Here is a 23,161-nt window from a genome sequence, read left to right on the forward strand (position 1 = left end):
ATGCAGTACTGGTCCCCAGAACTGAATGCAGTACTGGTCCCCAGAACATTACCAAGGTTTCTGGACTAATAGTCCAGCGACAATACCATTAGGCCAATACCTTCCCTCTGATATTCAACGGCATTACCATCACAAATGATGGGAGGAATCAGAGGGTCATGGGTACTAGCGAGAGATCTGCAGATAATCACGAAATGACAGTGATGGGAAATAGAAGGTCTTGCTGCGGTCAAAGTGCCTAAGAAAACATTTCAGACCTTGGAGAGATCAGACCACCTGGGAAGGGACTGGATACCAGCCAACCATGAGGACAAAACTTGATTAGCTTGGGGGAGAACTCCTGTGCCTTTTGGTTCGCCAACAATGCTGTAAAATGGGGGATTTAACTGTTAAAGTCGGCCATGCCAGGTCTCTCCAGCTGCAAAGTTTCCCAAGCATTAGAAATTCAGCTGACAGGTATTAAATCGAAAAACCTGCTAAAAAAGATGTACAACTGTATTTAAATATTTATATCACAGACCCATCTCTGATGGGGGCACAATAAATACCACCATTCCTCAACAAAGCTCGATTAAAACCCAGAATGGTATCAGTTTGTATTTTCTTAATTTGAAACCCCTTCATAACCCCACCCAACTTGGAGGTTTAAAATCAACTCCATTTATCGTATAACCGTAGAAAATGCTTTTCATTAAATCAATGGGTACCTTGAACAATATCTGGTATATTGGTCAGTTTGGAATGCATCGAGAAATTTCATTTAATTGAGGGGTCCAAAAATATAGCATTGCATAAATCCTACCTTTGCTTTGCTTTCCTCCACAACAAATTTACGAAGTCTTTGTCCTCTTCCTACAGAAAATCTTTGACCTGCATCTGATTCACAACCTCTAAGAATGCTTGCTCCTCCAAACGTCCGTTTCTCACTGACCACTCTCTTTTCCTGTAAAATGTGAAGCGGTACAAATAAATCAGATCACAGGAACAATAAAAAGTAACATTATACCCACTCCCGACAACTTTGCTGCAGTTAACTAAATGAAGGGTGGATTTTGTTCCTTTCTGGAGAGCAAGTCACACTTTGGAGAGCTGTCAGTCAATCATATCGGCCAGTAGCTCTTTAGCTCCAGAGGCTCCACTGGGAATGGTGGTCACTACTGGGACTACACCGAGTACCACATAATAAAGTGCCGGGAAAATAGGATGCAAAGACTGACCTCTTGGCTGCACTAGAAATAGAGGGCCCAGAGATGGTGGAGTCAGGCTATGGTAAAACGTTGGCTCAGGGGGCAAGGTGGAGTGTTATAGGGAAAGTTTAACATGGTGGAAACCGACTTTTGAAGCAGTGTGAGGTAATAAGGGACAATGACGTTTTTTGTGTGTGCGCGCGCACATACGGGTGGAGGGGGGCGGTGGTGGTGGTCGAGAGCAGTCAGCTGATGGTCCATCAGGAGCTGCACATCTGCCATCACTTTCTATTGTCTAGATGAAAAATGCTACAAGAAAATGGCAGGGGCAATGACCAGGGTGGGCACAGTGAGTATGGTCACTCCAATGGACAAAAGCATGGGATCCACTCTCGCTGAAGGTCAGCACCAGCACCAAGTACATAAAGCAGCCATTTGCAAACCCTAACTACATTTAATTTGTTATCATTTCATCACCCATTTAGTGCGCATGCCAGTGGTCATTGCAATTTGAGTTTGGCATCTCAATGATGTTGAAGTTAGCAGCAATGACAATTACAGAAGGCCAATACTGGCTGTAGGGGAACAAATAAACCCTGGAAATCACATTCAAGGTTGCATAAATGTCTCTTGGGGCCCCAACTCCTCCTATTCCTATGTATGTACAGTGAAATCTTCCATGATGTTGGAAGGATTTGATTCTTACTGCATTCTTTCAAGGATGGTCACCAACCTTTGTGATTTCTGTTTTGTCTGTCTTCCAACGGCTCTGTCTAATGGACATTTATTCCCTCTGATCTGCATCTTGCTATGAGCTCGTTCAAGATCAGTAATTTTTTATTTTTAAAAAAAGGGAATATAAAATCCCAGTTTCTTACTGAAAGAATTAAGCCACAGGATTCTGCAGTTTAAAGCAAAAGAAGCTTTACTATGCAAGAGTCAAATTGAACATATGGTAAACAGTATCTTAGCAAAAACCCAGACACCAAAAAGCCAGAATCAACATGAACATGAATTAAAAGGCTTGTTGCAGTCGATTATTACAATGCACAGTATAGGAATGATAGAGAATACAGGGCTTAGTGAGAGGGAGGAACTGAAGCAAATCTGTATTAGTAGAGAAATGGTGTTGTGGAAATTGATAAGATTGAAGGTTGATAAATCTCCAAGGCCTATTAAGGAAGTGGCTCTAGAAATAGTGGATGCATTGGTAGTCGTTTTCACGACTCTTTAGAACCCGGAACAGTTCCTACAGATGGGAGGGTAGCTAATATAACTATTTAAAAATGGAGGTAGCCAGAAAACAGGATTTAAGACCAGTGAGTTTGACATTAGTAGTGGGGAAGATGCTGGAGTCAATTATCAAGGAATTTACAGCAGACCACTTAGAAAACAGTGGTAGAATCACACATAGTTAGCCGGAACATACAAAAGGAAAATCATGCTTGACAAATCTACTGGAATTCTTCAAGAATGTAAATGGTAAAGTTGATCGGGAGAGCTAGTGGACATGATTTACTAGACATTCAGAAGGCTTTCATCAATGCCCCACACAGCGATTAATGTATAAACTTCAAGCGTATGAGATTGAGGGTATTGCACTGGCATGGTTAGAAAATTGGTTAGCAGACAGGAAACAAAGAGTAGGAAAATGTGGGTCTTTTTCTGAATGGTAGACAGTGACTAGTGGGGTACTACAGGGATGGGTCCCTCGGACCCTAGCTGTTCACAATATATGGAAAGAATTTAGTTGAGGGAACTAAAGAAAATATCTCAAAATATGCAAATAACACAAAGCTGGGTGGAAAGGTGAGCTGTGAGGAGGATGCAGAGCTGTTGCACTGTGACAGGCTGAGGGAGTAGGCAAATGCTTGGTAGATGAAGTATAATATGGTTAAATGTGAGGTTATTCACTTTGGTAGCAAAAATAGAAAAGGAGATTATTATTTGAATGGCTATTAATTGAGAGAGGGAAATGTTCAATATGGTCTCGGCATTCCCATGCACCAGTTGCTAAAAGGATGCCCACAGTTGCAGAGGACAGTAAAGAAGGAAATCTGTATGCTGGCCTCATAACGAGGGTTTGAGTACAGGAGTAGGGATGTCTTGCTACAAATTACAGGGCATTCGTGAGCCCTCATCTACAATAGGGTGTGCAGATTTGGTTTCCTTATCTGAGAAAGGATGTTCTGGCAATAGAGGGAGCACAGTGAAGGTTTACCAGATTGATTTTTGGGATGGCAAGACTGACGAATGAGGAGAGATTAAGTCGGTTAGAATTGTAATCAGTAGAGTTTAGAAAAACAAGGGACGCTTTTATAGAAGCCTATAAAATTCTAACAGGTTAGATACACGAAGGATGTTCCTGATGATCAGGGAGTTCAGAGTCAGGAGTCATAGTTTAATGATAAGGGATAAACCTTTCAGCATGAGAGGAGGGGTAATTTCTTCACCCAGAGAGAGGTGAGCCTGTGGAATTCACTACCTCAAGAAGTGTTTTGAGGCCAAACATTCAAGGAGGAGATAAATAGAGCTTTTGGGGCTAAAGAGTCAGAGGATCTGGTGACAGGACGATATTAGGGTACTGACTTCAATAATCAACCATAATCATAATGAATACCGGAGTGGGTTGAGGGTTGAATGGCCTATGCCTGCTGCTTTCTTCTGCATTTGTATTAAATACTCCAAGACAGATCTTATGAATCAGCTTGGCTGTTCACTCAGCACATCCATCATCAAAAATAACAAAATCCATTTTTGTTCCAAAATCAACCTGTTCAGAGACGTCATTACACATTTCTCATACTGCGATGCGTGGATAGCATGGACAAGAGGTTTTCACCAGTATGAGAAACTAGGAACCGAGGGCAAAGCCTCACAGTGAAGGGACGACTCTTTAGAACTAAGATGAGGAGGCATTTCTTCAGCTAGATGATGGTTAATCTGTCAAATCCATTGCCGCAGCGACTATGAAGCCCAAGTCATTGAGTGTACTTAAGATAGATATGTTCTTGATTAGTAAGAGGGTCAAAAGTAATGGGGAGAAGGCAGGAGAATAGGGTTGAGAAACATATCAGCCATGATGGAATGACAAAGGAGACTCAATGAGCTGAATAGTGTAATTCTGCTCCTATACCTTATGGTCTCTGGAGCAGGTGGGATGTGAACTCAGACCTCCTGACATAAGGGTAGGGGCACTACCGATGCACCACAAGAGCCCCAAAACAAAATTCATCTGTCTTCCTTATAAAGAAACCCAGCTGCTTCTCTTTTTGGGTGTAACCTTATCTCCAGTTGACACCAATGCACAACTAATACAATTTCCACAGCATTGTCTTCACCAAAAATGGAACACATTGGCCTCCGCTCTATTCACCATGGTCTCCATGATGGAAACCCACCACTGCTATCTTCAAGTGACAGATATAACTGCAACAACTACATCTTCGCTTATTCTCGGGTTCTGCATCGAGTCCTTGTTTTCTTCAGCCTGCTATAGTACATCAATGATTTTAATATCTATTGAGCTCTGATGGTTCTGTATACTTCTTATAATTTCAAACAGAAATTTTGTTTTCAATCTCAATTTGAGTCTTGGTTTAATTCAAAACCAAGAGGGTGATTTTCCATTCTCTTTTTAATTTTTTGATTTGTCTTTGCATTTAGGGTGTTCTGTATTAAATACAGACTGTATAATCATTACAACCTTCTATGTTGGTAGGGTGACACTCAGAGTCTGATCTATCTGGATGCAGGTCTATTAGTGGTTTCTCAAGCTCCAAAGCGAGCTTAAGAAATGATGATTTTCCTTGGACACATGGCTATCCATGATGGAGTCTTGAAATTTTCACATAGAAGATGCACATGCAAAGTAACCTTGCTGACTTACCAGGGGACCAATCCACTGACATCTGATCTACTGAGACATCGAGCACTAAAACACTTTATACTGACCTCCAAAAATCTAAGACCATTCCTTCGATGATACTGACTGATAAAACACTACCAAGCTGAGCTTCAAGAAACTGACCTCTAAAAAGAGGGACGCTGCAGTGGTAAAGCAGTTAACTTGAGAAGCCTGGAATCAATATTTGTCAATCTAACACAAAATAGGAATTGCTATCAAGCAAATCATCAGCAAATGTGCAGCAAGTAAACAACCTTTGATGCTCTTTTTTTCACACTCTAAGGAATGCTCCATATCATTAACAAGTTGCTTTTAAAGCACTTCCATTGTTCAGTTTCTGTTTTGCCTAACAGGTTAAAGCAGATCTCTTTTCAACTCGCTGAAATCAGCCTTTCTCCAGTTAAGTCTGTTTACGCTTGACCGAACACTGTCCTGCTCCATAACTAAGTCTGAACATATCATGATCATTTTGCCAAATGTACTCTCTTTGAAGCATGGCCTGCTTGCCCTTCCTCATTCCAAGCACTAAATATAGCACCTTCTTCCTTGTTGGTCTGGAATCTCATCACTTAAGAAGGTTCTCTTGGGACAGATGTGATGTTGGTGATGTTGTACATGTGTGTGAAAGGGGAACGGGAAAAAGACGATAGAGAGGGGGGGAGGAATAGAGAGAGACAGCAAGAAAGAGGGAGAGTGAGAGAAACAGCAAAACAGAGAGAGCAAGAGATCAAAAAAGACAGTGAGAGATAGAGAAAACAGTTTGCAGCGCTGCTCCCCAGAGTCAGTTTTGTGTCCAACTTATAAAATTATCTGATACTTGGCTTCAGGATTAGATCCGGAACATTGAAGAGAATATGGCATTAAAGTAAAATAGGAATCTAGGTAAAGATGGCGAGATAGCATTATTAATCAAGCATGGGATTTGGGTGATATTTAGAGATCACCTTAATTTAAGGCATCAGGACATAGAATCAAATTGGGTGAAGAGGAGGAACAGTATGGGAAAGACATCTAGGGAAAAGGAAAGTGGTCTATGGCCCAACAGTAACCACAACGTGGAACAAAGTATACCACAAGAATAAGTCACAATAAATTATTGTAATAATGGGACAGCAACAATCCTGGTCAACTTTCATCTACATATAAACCAGAAAAATCAGATTGGCATCAGTGGCCTGGATGAGAAGCTCACAGAATGAGTCCAAGATAGTTTCTTAAAGCAGCATGTTTTGAAACCAACCAGAAAACAGACAATATTATACAAAGTATTGTGTAATTTAATAGCATTTATTAATGAACTCAGAGTTAAAGCACTCTGAGTTAGAGAGGTCCACATATGATTGAATTTTACATCAAGTTTGAAAAGGAGACATCTTGGTATAAGCCTAGTATTTTTAAACTAAATAAGGGCAACTATATGGGTATGAAAGCTGTGCTGGCTGAAACATACTGGGCTAGGAGATCAATCAATAGAGGCATGGTGGCTGACATTTAAGGGGCTATTTCAGTATGCACAGAATAAGTACACTCCCACGATTTAAAAAAAATTCCACCACCTTTGGTTAACTGAGATAAGGAAAAACATAATAAAAAATAATAGCAAGGTGAGTGTGAAGATGAGTGACGAGTCAGATCATTGGTCAGAATTTAGAAAATGGAAGAGAATGATGAAAAGATTATCAAGGGGAAAAATGAGAATATGAGGGGATCTGGGTATGAATGTAAAAATGAACTGCAAAGTTTTTACAGGTTCTTAAAAAGGAAAAAGGAGGAACTAAACTGGGTACAGAGCATGGATAAACTCAGCAAATCTGGCAGATTTCTCCAAAGAATAAATATAAAGGACTTGAAATGTCTTCAAAATTAGCAAGACAAATTCAGATGGCTGTTTGGAAAAAAAATTCTTGGCTTCATTATGGAGGCATAAAGCATAACAGAATAGAAATTATGCTAAATCTTTAGAAAACACTTACATTCGGGGCTTTTGTAATAGTGATGGTGAGATTTTCAGGTCTGTTCTTTCGAGTGGTAACAGCCATTCCCTCCAGTTCTGCCTTTTTTTTGTCTTCTTCAATTTCCTGCAATATTCAAATCCCAATTCCTTTAAGACTTAATATAATTACAAACTTTCTGCAGGCCAACTTTAGGTTATCACATCAACCTATATAGTGAGGGACAACTTGTCAACTGCATTACGGCCAATGTTATTGCCAAGAGAAGAAGTTGGGATAAGCAGATGTGCACTAGTTTCAAAACTAAATAATAGCCCAGAAGTCAAAGTTGCATTTGCACCTTCCTAAAAAAGTACAAGTTAATGTAATACAATCAGAGATCATAATATCCTAAATAAATGTGCTAGTCTTGAGCTAAAATCTATATTTCGGTGTTTTAAAATATCAAACATGGCAGCTGCAAAAACAGATATGGCACAAACTATCATACTGTTTGAACTTAAAAGTTGGAAAATGGCAAACTAACTTTTACTTTTTGATTGTACACTTAGGTGTTCAAAACATAATTCAAACTGAAGAGAAACCTAACATTTTAAAACAATATACAAGCAATAGTCAATACTTTTTCCTGACCAAGGGAGAAAAGAAAACAAGGATGCAGATTGGTCGGAGGGAGGCAGGGAGACACACAAGAAAGACAAAGAACCAACACAGCAGCAGAAAGTAAAGACAAGCAAGAAGTTATTTCTACATCCAAGATGCAAAACCTTGTGATGAATAACACACACCTGATATCTTTTCATAAGTGCTTCATTCTTTTTCCGTAAAGCTTCTATCTTTTTATCCAGTTCCACATCTTTCTCCTCCTTAGTCTTTAAAATTACATCCACTGCTGTATCCTAGAAAGAGTACAAAGTAGGTCAATAGTATCCATGTTGATTAACTAATACAGAATAAAGATCAAAATATTAGGAAATACAGTGCAAATTTTGAAAGAAAATTGGATAAATATTTAAGGAGGAAATAGTTGCAGAGCCAGAGAGGACGAAGAGTAGACCAAAAAGGGGTTTGCTCTTTCAAAAAGCCAAAACAATTAGGAGTCGAATCTCTAGTGTTGCGTCATTTCATTGCTGAATCACACAAGTGTTATGACGTGGGAGAGGCCATTCGGCCCATTATGCCTGCACCAAACCTCCAAATAAGCATTATGACTTAGTGACATTTTCCTGTACCCTTGAGCTTTAAGATTACTATTTGAATAGAAACAACGCCTTAATCAAACCTGCCTCCCCACCACTTAAAGGCCGTGCATTCCAGGCTCCAAACTATCCATTACATAAAAAGGTTTGTTCTTATAACACATTTTCTACTTTTGTGAATCACTTTAAATCTGTGCCCTCTCATTCCCATCTTTTTTCAAGTGGAAACAGTTTCTCCCTACCTACTGTATTCAGACCGCTCATGATTTTGAAAACCTCACTCAAGTCCCACTCATCCTTCTTCTCTCCAAGGAGAACATTCCCAACTTCTCTAGTCTTCCACACAACTGAAGTTTCCCATCCGTGGAACTATTCTTACAAACCTGAACTCTCATCAATGCATCCAATGCAGTCACATCTGTCCTATTGTGTGGCACCCAGAACTGTGCACAATGTTTCAACTGAGGTCTAGTAAGAGTCTTATATAAGTTCAGCATCACCATCTTGTTCTTGTCCTCTGTGCTCTATCATTGAAGAAAAGGCTTTAAATGATCTCTCTAGCTTTACTGCTACCTTCACTGCTACCTTCAATGACTTGTCCACATATACACCCAGGTACCTCTGCTCCTGCACTTCCTTAAGAACTGTACCTCTTATTTCATGTTGTCTTTCAATTTTCTCTGACCAAAATGCATCATCTCATACTTCTCCACAGTGAACATTATCAGCCACATATCTGTCCATTCCATCAAACTGTCTATGTTTTTATGAAGTGCTCCTCACAGTTTGCAGTGCTTCCAAGCTTCATATCATTTACACACTTTGAAACTACCCTCTGCACACCAAAATCTAGATCATTAATACACATCAAGACTAATACTAACCCTGGGGAACTCCACTCCAAACCTTCCTCTGTCCCGTAAAATGTTCACTAACCCTTACTGTTTCCTATCACTCAGTCAATTTTGGATCCACATTGTAACTTTTACTCCATAAGCTACAATTTTCTCCCAAGCCAGTAGTCTGATATTCTATTACATTTCTTTTGAAAGTCCAGGAGCACCACATCAACAACATTAGCCTCATCAACCCTTTCTGCTACGGCTTCAGAAAAAACCCAGACAAGTTAGTCATACGCAATTACCCCTTTAGACATTCAGTGAGTCTCTAGCTTAGTAACACAACCTTTTCCATATGATTATTAAATTTATCACAAATATAATAAGCTTTGTCACTACTGATCTGTATTTACTTAGTTTTTCCTTACAAACCTTTTGATCATGGCTGATCATGCAATCTCAGTATCCCATTCCCACTTTCTCTCCATACCCCTTGATCCCTTTAGCTGCAAGGGCCACATTCAACTCTCCCTTGAGTATACCTAATGAACTGGCCCCAACAGCTTTCTGTGGGAGGGAATTCCACAGGTTCACAAATGTGAGTGAAGAAATTCTTCCTTGTGTCAGTCCTGAATGACTTTCCCCTTATTCTCCAGTCCTCTGGCACCTCCTGAATGTAGGGAAGATTATGGCCGGTGCCCCTGAAATTTCCACTATCACTTCCTTCAATATTTTTGGATACATCTCATCCAGTTTTGACGCCTTGTCAACTTTAAATACCAACAGTCCTGGTCAATTTCGGACGCATTATAATTAAAGAGTTTCCTTCTTTGTCATTATAGTCTGGGTAGAATCTACCACATTGGCGAGCATTTAACAAAGCATTCAAATAAGGAATTCAACTGCATTTTCAAAATTAAACACTAACGTGAAAAGTTTGACCAAAAATTGTGGGAGTAAGAATCCAGCTTCCAGACAAAAAAAATCCTGTGTAAAATTACCAACACTACAAATAGATAGGTTCATAAAACAAGTGGGTATCATTGTGGAGACGAGAGTTCAGAAATATACTTCAATTGTTTAAAACTAGGAAGAAAAGATTAAATAATAATCTGCTATGGTTAGGTGATAAGAATAAGGAGAAAGAATTATTTTTAAAAGCACACAATCAGTTTGTAACACTCCCCTGAAGTGCATCTATTATGTGTCTCAATTATTCTAAATGGTACAGAATTTCTAGCTGATCTCTGAAATTTCTTTTGTATTTATTTATGTCTAACCTATGTTCATGGCTTCTTATTTTGAATTCCCAAACAGGGGAAACCTGTCTGATGAAGTCCTGCATATTTTATATACGGTCACCCCTCAGTTTTTTAGTGAAAAGTTCCAGTCTGTTCCATCTATCCTCAAAGGCTAATTGCTGCCATAATGTATTTATTGAAAATGATTTATTAAAAAAAGAGGATTATGTGTAGCCATCTGTACTCTAACTTTGGCTATTAATGGAACTTATTGTTTTGCTAGATGGAATTATATGTTTTGGAAGTACGAAAGGTAATCTTGGGACAGCACCGGATCTCCACTTTGTTAATTTCTGAACTCTGGAAAAAGAAACGCTGTCAAAGGGTTATTCTCAAAAGCAAAAAGAAAGAATAAGATGGTTTAAAGTCTAATGTTCAGCCACCTGTGGTCGTCACTGATCATGCACGTTTGTCTCTAAAGTTTTGCAGACATGTAATCACATTTTCAAGAGAACAGGTTTCTCCCTGAACTGGTGTAGAAATGGGCAAATAGGCGGTTTTTGTTTGTGGCAGGCTCTCTCTCCAACTGACTACTTAAAACAAGTGTCTCTTCAAGCCAATCACTGGTCAAAAATTATCCAGAATGGTCTCTGTGACCTTAATTTGAGACCTGAAAACTGTTGCAACTCCTCAGTAAGGACTGTTAGAGCAGGAAGACAACTGTAGATCTGTTTTATCTTCGTCAAAGTTGCACAGCAGCAAGAGGATTGATGAAGACAGAGTGGTGGTCGTGATCTATATGGACTTCAGTAAGACATTTGGCAAGGTTCTTTATTGTAGACTTGTTAGCAAGGTTAGATCACATGGAATACAGGGAGAACTAGCCATTCGGATACAGAACTGGCTCAAAGCAAGAAGACAGAGGGGTGGTGATGGAGGCTTGCTATTCAGACTGAAGGCCTGTGACCAGCAGTATGCTACAAAAGGATCAGTGCTGGGTCCACTGCTTTTTGTCCTGATTTGCCTTTCTCAAATGCAGCACCTCACATTTATCTAAATTAAACTCGATACAGTTCTGTATCCAAATGGCCAGTTCTCCCTGTATTCCATGTGATCTAACTTTGCTAACCAGTCTACCATGAGGAACCCTGTTGAACGCCTTACTGAATTCCACGCCCTGGATCACACCCACCACTCCCTCCTCATCAATCCTCTTTGTTACTTCTTCAAAAAAACTCAATCAAGTTAGTGAGACATGATTTCCCATGCACAAAGCCATGTTGACTATCCCTAATTAGTCCTTGCCTTTCCAAATACATGTAAATCCTGACCCTCAGGATCCCCTCCAACACTTATCCACCACTGATGTCAGGCTTGCTGGTCTATAGGTCCCTGACTTTTCCTTACCATCTTAAATAGTGGCACCACATTAACCAACCTCTCGTCTTCTGACACCTCACCTGCAGCTATTGATGATACAAATATCTAAGCAAGGGGCCCAGCAATCACTTCCCTAGCTTCCCACAAAGCTCTAGGGTAGACCTGATCAGTTCCTGGGGATTTATCCACCCATATACGTTTTAAGACATATAGCACCACCTCTTCTGTAATATGGAGATTTTTCAAGATGTCGCTATTTATTTCCCTACGTTCTCTAGCTTCCATATCCTTCTCCAGAGTAAACACTGATACAAAAGACTCATTTAGTATTTTCCCCATCTCCTGCAGTTCCACACATAGGCAGCCTTGCTGATCTTTAAGCGACCCTATTCTCTCCCTATTAACTCTTTTGTTCTTAATATTTGTAGAATCCTTTTTGCCAAAGCTATCTCATGTCCCCTTTTTGCCTTTCTGATTTCCCTCTTAAGTATACTCCTACTGCCTTTTTACTCTTGTAGGGATTCACTTGATCTCTGGTGTCTTTACCTGACATATGCTTCCTTTTTATTCTTGACCAAAACCTCAATTTCTCTGGTCATCAAACATTTCGTACACCTACCAACCTTGCCCTTCACCCTAACATGAACAGACAGTCTCTGGAGCCTTTGAAGGCTTCCCATTTCCCAGCCATCCCTTTACCTGCACATATCCGCCCCCAAACAACTTTTGAAAGTTCTTGCCTAATGACATCAAAATTGGCCTTCCTCCAAGTTAGAACTTTAACTTTTAGGTCTGGTCTATCCTTTTCCCTCACTATTTTGAAACTAACATTGTTATGGTCACTGGCCCCAAAGTGCTCCCCCACTGACACCTCAGTCACCTGTCCTGCCTTATTTTCCAAGGCTAGGTGAGTTTTTGCACCTACTGTAGCAGGTAAATCCACATACTGATTCAGAAAATTTTCTTGTACACACTTAGCAAATTCCTCTCCATCCAAGCCCGTAACACAATTACTATGTTTGGAAAGTTAAAATCTCTTACAATTACCACCCTATTATTCCTACAGATAACTGAGATCTCCTTACAGAAATTTGTTTCTCAATTTCCCACTGAGTATTGGAGGGTCTATACAATCCTGGCAATGTGATCATCCCTTTGTTCTTTCTCAGTTCCACCCAAATAACTTCCCTAGACATATTCCCAGGAATATCCTCCCTAAGTACAGGTGTAGTGTTACCCCTAATCAAAAACACTACTTCCCCTCCTCTCTTACCACCCTTTCTATCCTTCATGTACTACCCTTCTATACCATCAACACCCTGGAACATTAAGCTGCCAGTCCCGTCCATCCCTGATCCATGTCTCTGCATTCGCTATGTTCCCAACTACGTTCAGAGTTCATCTGCCCTACCCATCACGAATTGAAAGAAATGCAGTTTAATTTATCAGTTATACATCGTTCTCTGCCTTGTTCCTGCCTGCCCTGACTGTTCGTCTTGCTCTTTTTCCCAACTGCACCACTCTCCACACCCCTCACTCCACCCCACCCCCAGCTCCACCCCCACCCCCACTCATTTAAATCCTCCCAAGCAACTGTAGCAAATTTCCCCATCAGTATATTCGTCCCCTTCAAATTCAGGTGTAATCTGTCCTCCTTATACAGATCACATCCAACCCAGAAGAGATTCCAATGGTCCAAAAAAAAATGCGAATCCTTCTCCCTTGCACCAGCTCCTCAGATTCCTACTCTCATTAGCTCATGGTACCAGGAGTAATCCAGATATCACTACCCTCAAGGACTCACTTTTAAAATTCCTACCTAACGTCCTATATTCTCTCCTCAGAATTTCGTCCTTTTTTTCTTCCTATGTCATTAGCTCCAGAGTGTACAATGACCTCCTGCCAGTTCCTCTCCCCTTTGAGAATATTATGGACCCTCTCCAAGATATCTTTGATCCTGGCTTGTTTAAGTTTTGAGCTGAATTTTGCTGGATTAAAACATGGCAGTTACCAGTCATACAATACTGAAATTGTGATCGGGTGGTAAAGTTAGAAGAGAAGTACCACGTCCAGGCTCAGTCAGCAACCTTCTGGAAGCTTACATCTTCCATTATGTCAGCATTGAAGTCAAATGCCACACAAAGAATCTCGGGTGATTTTCCTGTCATACACATGCATAGGAACTGGGATGGGCCATTTAGCCCCTTCAACCTGTCATATCATCTGAGATTAAAAAAAAGAGAAATTAAATATTTCACAAGGAAGCCTGCTGATTTAATTTTGGTCAAGAATAAGATACTATAAAATAGAATCAAAAATCAAATGATAGGGTTAACTTGAATAATACCCAAAATCAAATGTGCACAGAGTAGATAATTTACCAATGTACTGATCAATGAATGCACTGGGACATTTCCATGATTGCTGCAAGGAACCAAGGAACCCTATCAAAGCCGTTTAATGGCTGCAGGTTATCATCAGTGAGCCCAACATTACGAGCAGCCAGTGTTACTTCAAGGTAGGCTTCTTCAGTTCTTCAAGGAAAGATCCACTGGAGCAGCCTAAAGTGGTGTCAGGAAATTGCTTGCTTTTGAAAAGTCTTTCAGATAACTCAACCTGTGGTAGAGCATCCACCAAGATTTCCTAATAGGGTACTAAAGACTTCAGTAGAAGACATGTAGGGAAAGAACATTGGAGGCACAAAGAGACTCAATTAGAAGACAGTCAGTTTGAAGATCCAACATAAGTTTTCAAGGCAAGCAAGTACAATCTTTTTGTCCTTTCATGGGATGAGTGCACCACTAGCCTCATTCACTTAATTCACAACATCTCTTAATAGCCAACAATCTCCAATCAGTACTAAACCCTTCAATTCACGTGGTTTATCTCATCCTCACACTCACAACATTGTGGTAATGCCTTACACCTGCAACTCTGACACAGTGGCAGCTGAGGTTGTTGGCTTACTAGCTGAGCTGACTGGTTATCGTACAGACATTATCATCACCATGCTCAGTAACATCACCAGTACGGCCTCTGATGAAGCGATGTAGTTTTACTCTGCTTGGTGTTTATATGATCCGGTCTGTTAAGTTGGGTTGTGTCACTTACAGTTCTGTTCTGCACGGGTTTGTATATGGGGCCTAATTCCGCATGTTCGTTGATTGCATTACAGGTTGAAAGCCAGGCCTCTAAGAATTCCTGTGCATGTCTGTGATTGGCTTGAGCTAGGATGGCCACGTTGTCCCAGTTAAACTGATGGCCTTTGTTGTCCTAGTGTACTGAGATGAGGGAAAAATTAGGAAACTAGAGGCCTGGTTTTCAGCCAAAAATGTTGTTGGTCCAGGCTAGATGGACACAGGTGAATATTTAGTACATAGAAAGCTTGCCAGAAAGCCTGCATTCAACGTCAAGAGCACTGAGCAGGTCATCACCACTTGGCACAGATATTTGCCTAGAGATCAGATTCTATGCTTTCTAAACTGGAATGATGCCACGTCCATCATCAGGCCTGTGGAATGCACCACGAACCAGCGTCTAGTGGTGAAATCTCAATAGCACAAAGAACTTCCATCAGATGTCAGAGTGGTGAAAGCTCAGACTACTGCAATCTCAATTCTACCTTTCAAAAAGGCTTCCAGAGTGTGTTACAACATCCTGCATTTACATAGCACATTTGAAAGTCGTAAATAGTTCCAAGGTCCATCATCAAACACAATGTGATATTTGAACAGAAGACCAAAAAATTGGTCAAAAACCTAGATATTATGAAGCCCTCCCCACTTCATCCTCCTGTTCCCCACCCCCACTGCTTTTATCCTCTTGTCTCTCCCACTCTCTCCTCTCCTGTTCAACTCCCTCAGCCTGCTGTCGCCCTAAACTCCCTGCTTCCTCCTGTCCCTATCTCCTCCCCGCTACTCCCTCTTCCTCCTGTCCCTCCTACTGGTTTTCCCTACTCACTCCCCTTCCTATTCTTTGAATATCTGCCAGTTCCTCATTTCCCATGATAAAGAAAAAGAAGTTTCTCACTTCAAATTTGCTTCTTTTGCAAACCACTTTAAAACTGTGTCCTCTGGCTCTTGATTCTTTAACAAGGGAAATCATTTCTCCCTATTTACTCTGCTAAATCCCTCATGATTTTGATAATTGTATCAAATGTCCTCTTGGCCTTTTCCTCACTAAGTCTCTAATCTTACCTCATAATTAAAGCAGCTCATCCCTGGAACCATTCTTGTTTGCTTCTTCAAAACTCTCTAAAGTGTGGAGTTCACAACATTCCAGCTGAGGTTTAACTAGTGTCTTATACAACTTCACCATAACCTCCCTTCTCTTGTAATCTATGCCCCTATATTCTATCATTCCCATTCATAACCCACTCCACCAATTTGTCAGAATCCTTTCGAAGCTCTGCACTGTCATCTTCAGAGTTTAGAATTCAAATAAAGTTTTGTGTCATCTGCAAACTTTGAAATTATCCCTCGCAGACCAAGATCTGGATCAACAAGAAAAATAAGGACCAAACTTTGGGAATCAATTATCATTGATTGTTCCAATGTGGACAACTGGAGCCTCCCCTCACTCTGAGTTCTGCTTTGGAATGTCTTAAATCCCGGCAATGTGCAGACAACACAGCATTCCCAGTCACAGCTGCAGTATCTATCCCATATACAGCTCCCTATTAATACCACATTTCCTTTCATTTCACTCTTCTACCCACTAATCGAAAAGCTTTGCTCACCATCGTGCTAGGACCAACATAGAGTTCAACAACTTATTTTTGCTCACATTCTGTGCCACGTTTACTTGTTCTGGTTTCTCCTCATCTTCTTTTCATCTCTTCTTTCACTTTGTATTCAGGTAGCTGCTGCCAGCCATTCACACATCTCACCTGAACACGTTTGTTCCTTTCCTGTTCTCATTATGACTCCCTTAAGCTTTTATACCATGAAACCTTATGCAACTGAATTTTTCTTGCCCTTCACCCTCTCAGAGACCTTCCCTTTCACTCCTCCCGAAACCCTTCTCTTCTTTTCTTTGCTCCAAACCTATTCTACCTATTCTCAGCTCTGATGAAAGGTCATGGACCTGAAACATTAACTCTGTTCCTCTCCACGGATGCTGCTTGGCCTGCCGAGTATTTCCAGTATTTTTTATTTCTATTTCCTATTTCCAACATCTGTAGTATTTGGAAGTTACATTTTTAAAAAAAACACAGTTCAACATAGCCTAGTTTAACCTGCATGGACTGATAAAAGATGGTTTTAAGCCTCATTGCAAGCTTATTCTGAAAATCACAATTCCAGTAAAATATTTCTATTCTCTGGTACCTCAATTTAGACTTGAAAGTTAGTTCAGCGAGATTATCAACTAATCACAACCATTTTCACATACCAAAACAACAACTTCCTCAGTCCCTTTGCAGCACTGTTTAAAAGATGAAACAGCTCGCCCCCAATTAAAGTTCAGTTCCTGAAATAATATTTAGGACATGGAAAAACTTTTCTAACTAGAAATCAAAAGAATATACTTATGGTCTCAGATTTGACAAAGCTAATTATGTATACACTGCAAAATATCAACCCAGAAGCCTTTCAAAGATGAATTAAACAGATGTGCAAAACAAATAGTGGAAGTGCTTAGTGAATCCATAACAAAAATAGGATCAATGAAACAAAAAAGAAGCGATTGTGAAGAGTCAATGATGCTTCAGAAAATTAAAAGCCTTAAGGATTTGGACAAGGGGCAGCAAAATTGATTTAATTAATAGTTATAACATGGAGCTAACACTACACAGGCACAACAGATCAAGTGGCTCATTCTATTATGAATGTTTATAGCATAATCAAAAGAATATAAAGATCTGTACACATGAACTAATTTAATTTTTCTTCCAATTCAAGGAAGTCAGTGGAGACACCAGCACTGATTATGAAGTTGCAACTTAAAGCTATCGGGGGAGAAAAAGAGAAACAAAATTCAGAAATTCCCCTATTACCAATCAAATTTATCCAGCTGAATACCCACATTTAAACAGGGATAGTGATGTAAATAGCTGGATACAACAAGCAATTTCACACATAGTCTGCTTAATAGCAAAGTTAAAATTTTTGATCAGATTATCAGAGAAACAACTAGCTCATTTCTCTACATTTAATAGGGGAATAGGGGAGGCAATAGCCTTGCAGTATTATCGTCGGACTGTTAATCCAGAGACCTGGATATCATTCTGGGGACCCATCGGCAGATGGTGGAATTTGAATTCAATAAAAATAACTAGAATTAACAATCTAATGATGATCATGAATCCATCGACAATTGTCGGAAAAATCCACCTGGTTCACTAGGTGTCCTTTAGGAAAGGAAACTGCCATCCTTACCTGGTCTGGCCTACATGTGACTCCAAACCCACAGCAATGACTCTGAACTGCCCTAAATAACTACAATAAATGCTGCCTAGCCAGCAGCGTCCTCGTCCCATTAATGAATAAAGAGAAAAAAAGCCTGACAGCATGGAGTGATAGACAATCGACAGATTTTCATCTTCTAAGTCTTACAGCTGGCTACTATCTAAGTGATAACAGTACAAAGACCCAACTACAAAGTTAAAATCCTTAGACACAGAAGGCATTAGTCCTAAAATGTCTAATTAACAATTCGCATTCATACAGCCCCGGTAGTATAGAAAAATCACAAGGCATATCACAGAAGTATAACCTGACAGAAATAGATGCTGAAACAAAGAAGGAGATACTATAAATGACCAAAAGTTGGACATTAAAAGAAGAGGTGAGATGAATGGATTTAGATTCCAAGTTATTCTACAGTCATAGTCATACGACATGGAAACAGACCCTTCAGTCCAACATCATCCAGGTTTCCTAAACTAAACTAGTCCCATTTGCCCGTGTTTGCTCAAATCCCTCCAAACCTTTCCTAGTCATATACCTGTCCAAAAATCTTTCAAATGTTGTAACTGTACTTGCATCAGCACTTCCTCTAGCAGTTAATTTCACATACCAACCAATGTCTGACTGGAAAAAATTGTACCTCAGGTCCCGTTTAAATATTGTTCCTCTCACCTTAAAATTAGGCCCTCTAGTTCTGAACTCCTCTACTGAGGGAAAAGACTTTTGCTGTTCACCTTATTTATGCCCCTCATGATTTTATAAAACTCTAGGTCACCCCTCAACCTCCTACTCTACAAAGAAAAGAAGTCCCAGCCTATCCAGCCTCTCCTTATAACTCATACACTCCAGTCCTGGTAACATCCTTGTAAATCTTTTCTGCACCCTTTCCAATTTAATAACATCCTTCCTACAGCAGAGCGACCACAACTTTACACAGTACTCCAGAACATGCCTCACCAACGTCTTGTACAACCTCAACATGATATCCCAACTCCTATAGTCAATGCTCTGAGCAATGAAGGCAAGCATGCTAAATGCCTTCTTCATCATCCTGTCTACCCATACTGCCACTCTCAATGAACTATGTTCCTGAACCCCTAGGTCTCCCTGTTTGACAAAACTCCCCAGGGTCCTACCAATAACTGTGTAAGTCTTGCCCTTGTTTGTCTTACCAAATTATAACACCTCGCATTTATCTAAATTAAACTCAATCTGCCAATCCTTGGCCCACTGGTCAAGTTATTGGAATCACTTTGTAATCCTAGATAATTTTCTTCACTTTCAAAAGAATACCAGAAAAATAGAGCAATCAAGAGAAACTTTTCAACCATCTGGATATGAGAGATCATAAGCATCACATTACCCATCTACAGATATCTACCAGTAACCAGACTGTCAAAGAGTTCACCTCTACCAGTATCATAGTGTCTAGTGGGGTTCCTGAAGTTGAGTTATAGAGTGATACAGCATGGAAACAGATCCTCAGGTCCACCAGTCCACGCTGGCCATGTTCCCAAACTAAACTAGTCTCACCTGCCTGCGCTTGGTCCATACACTCCAAACTTTTCCTATTCATCAACTTATCAAATGTCTTTTAAATGTTGTAACTGTACCTGAATCCACCACTATCTCTGGCAATTCATTCAACACATGAACACACTTTGTCTAAAAAAGTTGCCCCTCATGTCTTTTTTAAATCTCTCTCCTCTCAGCTTAAAAATATGCCCCCTAGTTTTGAACGCCCATATCCTGGGGAAAAGACCCTTGTCATTCACCTTATCTACACCCCTCACGATTTTATAAGCTTCAATAAGGTCACCCCTCAACCTCCTACAAAGCAGTGAAAGAACTCCCAGTCTTTCCAGTCTATTTTTATGTCTCAAACCTTCCATTCCCAACAGCATGCTGGTAAATCTTTTCTGAATCCTCTCCAGTTTAGTAACATCCTTCCTAGAAAAGGGCGAACTGAACTGGACACAGTACTCCATAACAGACCTCATCAATGTCCTGTACAACCGCAACATGATGTCCCAATTCCCAAAAATGAATACAGTAAATCAAAAACCAGACCAGAAAGGGTGAAATAAAACTAAACCTCATTACAAATAGAAGTCAATTAAAATTTTATATACTTAAGCATAATTCGGTTCATTCAAGGTCATCAACCAGACATGAACATTAAAAAAAAAGATGCATGACCACATCCGTGGGGAATTATCAAACAATCCAGTCAGAATAAAGAAGAAAAAACAAATGGACTAGAACAAAACAAGACTGGAATATCTTTTTTGTTCAACATAGAGAGGAAAGTAAGGAATTGCACATATCCCAGACAGAAAAGACAGCAAGTAACATTCCATTGTCAACAAAAAGGTGAAAGAACAGAGACAGATCCAAAAATATTGCAAGTAATAGGGGAGAATTTGGGGGAGGAACAATGGTGCAATGAGAACAAGCAAAGTGCAAGACTGGGGTGTGAAAGCAAGAGAGGGAGAGAAAGTGGCAAAAGGGGAAAAGCAGAGAGGGAGAGACAGCAACAGCGAAATAGTGACAAACAGGAAGGAATGATAGAATAGGGAGAGCAAGAAAAGGCAAGAAAGACGACAAGCAAAGAGCAAGTGAACACAAGAACAAAAGACGAGAGAGAGAGAAAAGAGCAGAACACGGAACAAGAAAGAGAGATGGAAAGGAAAACAATTTTTTTTCAAAAAGTGGCTTTGAGTGATCCAAATCAAAATTTCTCAGGATTTTTCCAAATGACCAAGCCTTTGAAAACCAAAATCTGGCACAATGACTAAGCACTCAGATTCAATTGCTAGCATTCAAAAGGTTCCAATCTATAATACAGAAAATATTTTTTGCCCCCATGGACTCAAATACATTGCGTGAATATCTACTTCGAGTTAGAATAAACTGAAGGTTACTCAAGTCTAGATAAAAATCCCAACTGATATTTATTCATTGCAATTCCTGGACCTTTAATACACTCGTTGTGGCTAGTCGCAATATGTCTGACGCATGTAGCAGCAATCTTCAGGATAATAATGTTTAGCAAGAAAACTCTAGATACTGCGCTCAGGAACTAAAGCGATAAATCTTCAGAGAATAATTGGGTGTAAAGTGAAAAGAGCTAAAGACTTCAACGAGTGTTTGAGGCAAGATATGAAGATGCCCCTCCTCTTGGAAACTAGCTCAATTCATCAGTTTAATTTATCATCAGTATTTCATTCTCTGATGACAAAAGAAATGAAGCAATATGCGGTTATTTAAAAAGTAAGGAATGATGGCAGTGTGATCTCACAAATAACATGACAGAACAAATAAAAACAAAGCTATCTAATTCTAAAATATTTTTGTAAACCTAAGTGGCATACTAACAAAGCTTTTTGTTTCAAGAACTGTGTTGTCAGCTGGTAAAGTGCTAGATGCCAATACCTTTAATATACTCAATATGGCAGGACAAATGCACAGTCATAACTATTCAAACTGCTGCCTTTCTCCCGAACAGGGAGCCTTTTTTTAAAGAGTGCCACACTTTAGTTGCCGATGCTGCTGTCAACTAAACCCCCACAAGGAGAGTTTGAAACATCATATAAAATTGCGCACATACGTACACATATACACAGTGCTGATCGTACCCAACATTCAATGCTTGACTTCTGATAATGTTTCCACAGCTGTAAGCAGACCTCAGCTGATCAGCCAGCCTGCAAATGGCTGGCACTATCTTCCATTTAACAAGCCATTTTTAGCTCATACAGATTTACATTTGACTCAAGATTTTGCTGGACACAACAGAACTTATTTTGTTACTCGCAGCTACCATGAAGGCCATCTCAGTCTTTTAGAATGTAAAAACAAAACACTCACAGTTTTGTGCATTTTGAATATGAGCAATCCTGGGCTGCTTCCAAACAGCATCCAGAGGCATCAGTCAGTGTCCCAGTAGTAACTGCATGGTGATCGTGATCATGCTTTGATTACAAAAGCCTGCAGGCTTCAAGCCAAGTGCCTAGGCAGCTTGACAAATGCATACACAGCTCTGCATAAGGTATTCTATTCTGCCACTCCTACATGGAGGATTACTGCTAAAAGTCGCATTTCCACGAACAATATGATCGACAATGCCCTTGTTGTAGAGACCAAACAAATTATAAACTCTAGAAATTAAACCTACTCTTCAGATTTTCCTCCCATTTGGAAAGCTCCACATACTTTGAATATAAGATGATGTATGGTGCACTGCACACATCGGCCATTATTTGCAAGCACATAAAAGGATATCTTATACGAAGCAGCTTTTAAAGAGAAGGCAGTTTTCTTGAATTTTAAAACTGATTCACAAGAGGACTTCAGTAAGAATTACAATGAATAACATTACCATTATTATCTATTCCTCAGAGAAAAATGCCCCATATATTAAGATGACAATATGAAGCTCTGTAACCTCTTTTTTGTTGTCTGGAGAAGGACGATAAGAGATTAAAATATGAACCAGCTCCATGCAACGTCCAGTCACTTCAAATTTCGTTGGACTGGGAATAAAGATTTCCAATAACAGGATTTCCTGCTCACATTATTATACACTGAATCTTGTATGCAAACTCTATAAAATCCTTTTAATAAAGAAAATCATAGCATCTTTAAATGAAGAAAATGGCCACTAGGAACTGTACAGACATAAGCAGAAAAAAATAACAACAGGCCAAAGGAGGTACTTGAAGGGGTGACCAAAAAATGCTTTAAGGAAGTGAGCTAAATTGCTGAAAGAATCTATCAGAAGGATTCTCAACCGTGGGGCATAGTGGCAGAGAGCAACAACACCAATGGTAGGAATAGAGGAGCCCAGGACACGCACTAAAAACCGGAACGAACACGTAGCAACAGTTAAACAAAAACTGAACATGTCGGAGAGACACTGATCTCCGCAGTGATTAAGAACCAGGTTTGTCATTCACAAGGTGCTCAGTGTTGCTATGTGTAGTACCAGTCTGATCAATTCCTCATTCCTGCGCCACGGAGATCACCCAAGACATCAACTGCTCGAAG

The 23,161-nt window shown here is 39.9% G+C and overlaps 1 protein-coding gene across 1 annotated transcript in view; it reads right to left on the minus strand.

Moving 5' to 3' along the window:
* LOC125483795 (coiled-coil domain-containing protein 9B-like) overlaps positions 1-23,161 on the minus strand; it is a 44,187-nt gene that overhangs the window by 685 nt on the left and 20,341 nt on the right. The window contains exons 4-6 of the mRNA XM_048600483.1: positions 7,835-7,945; positions 7,068-7,172; positions 803-943 (exon numbers count right to left, since the gene is read on the minus strand). Of these exons, the coding sequence (XP_048456440.1) occupies positions 803-943; positions 7,068-7,172; positions 7,835-7,945 (357 nt within the window). The remainder of the gene's footprint in view (positions 1-802; positions 944-7,067; positions 7,173-7,834; positions 7,946-23,161) is intronic.

Source organism: Rhincodon typus, chromosome 8, assembly GCF_021869965.1.
Source record: "Rhincodon typus isolate 14 chromosome 8, sRhiTyp1.1, whole genome shotgun sequence".
NCBI lineage: Eukaryota > Metazoa > Chordata > Chondrichthyes > Orectolobiformes > Rhincodontidae > Rhincodon > Rhincodon typus.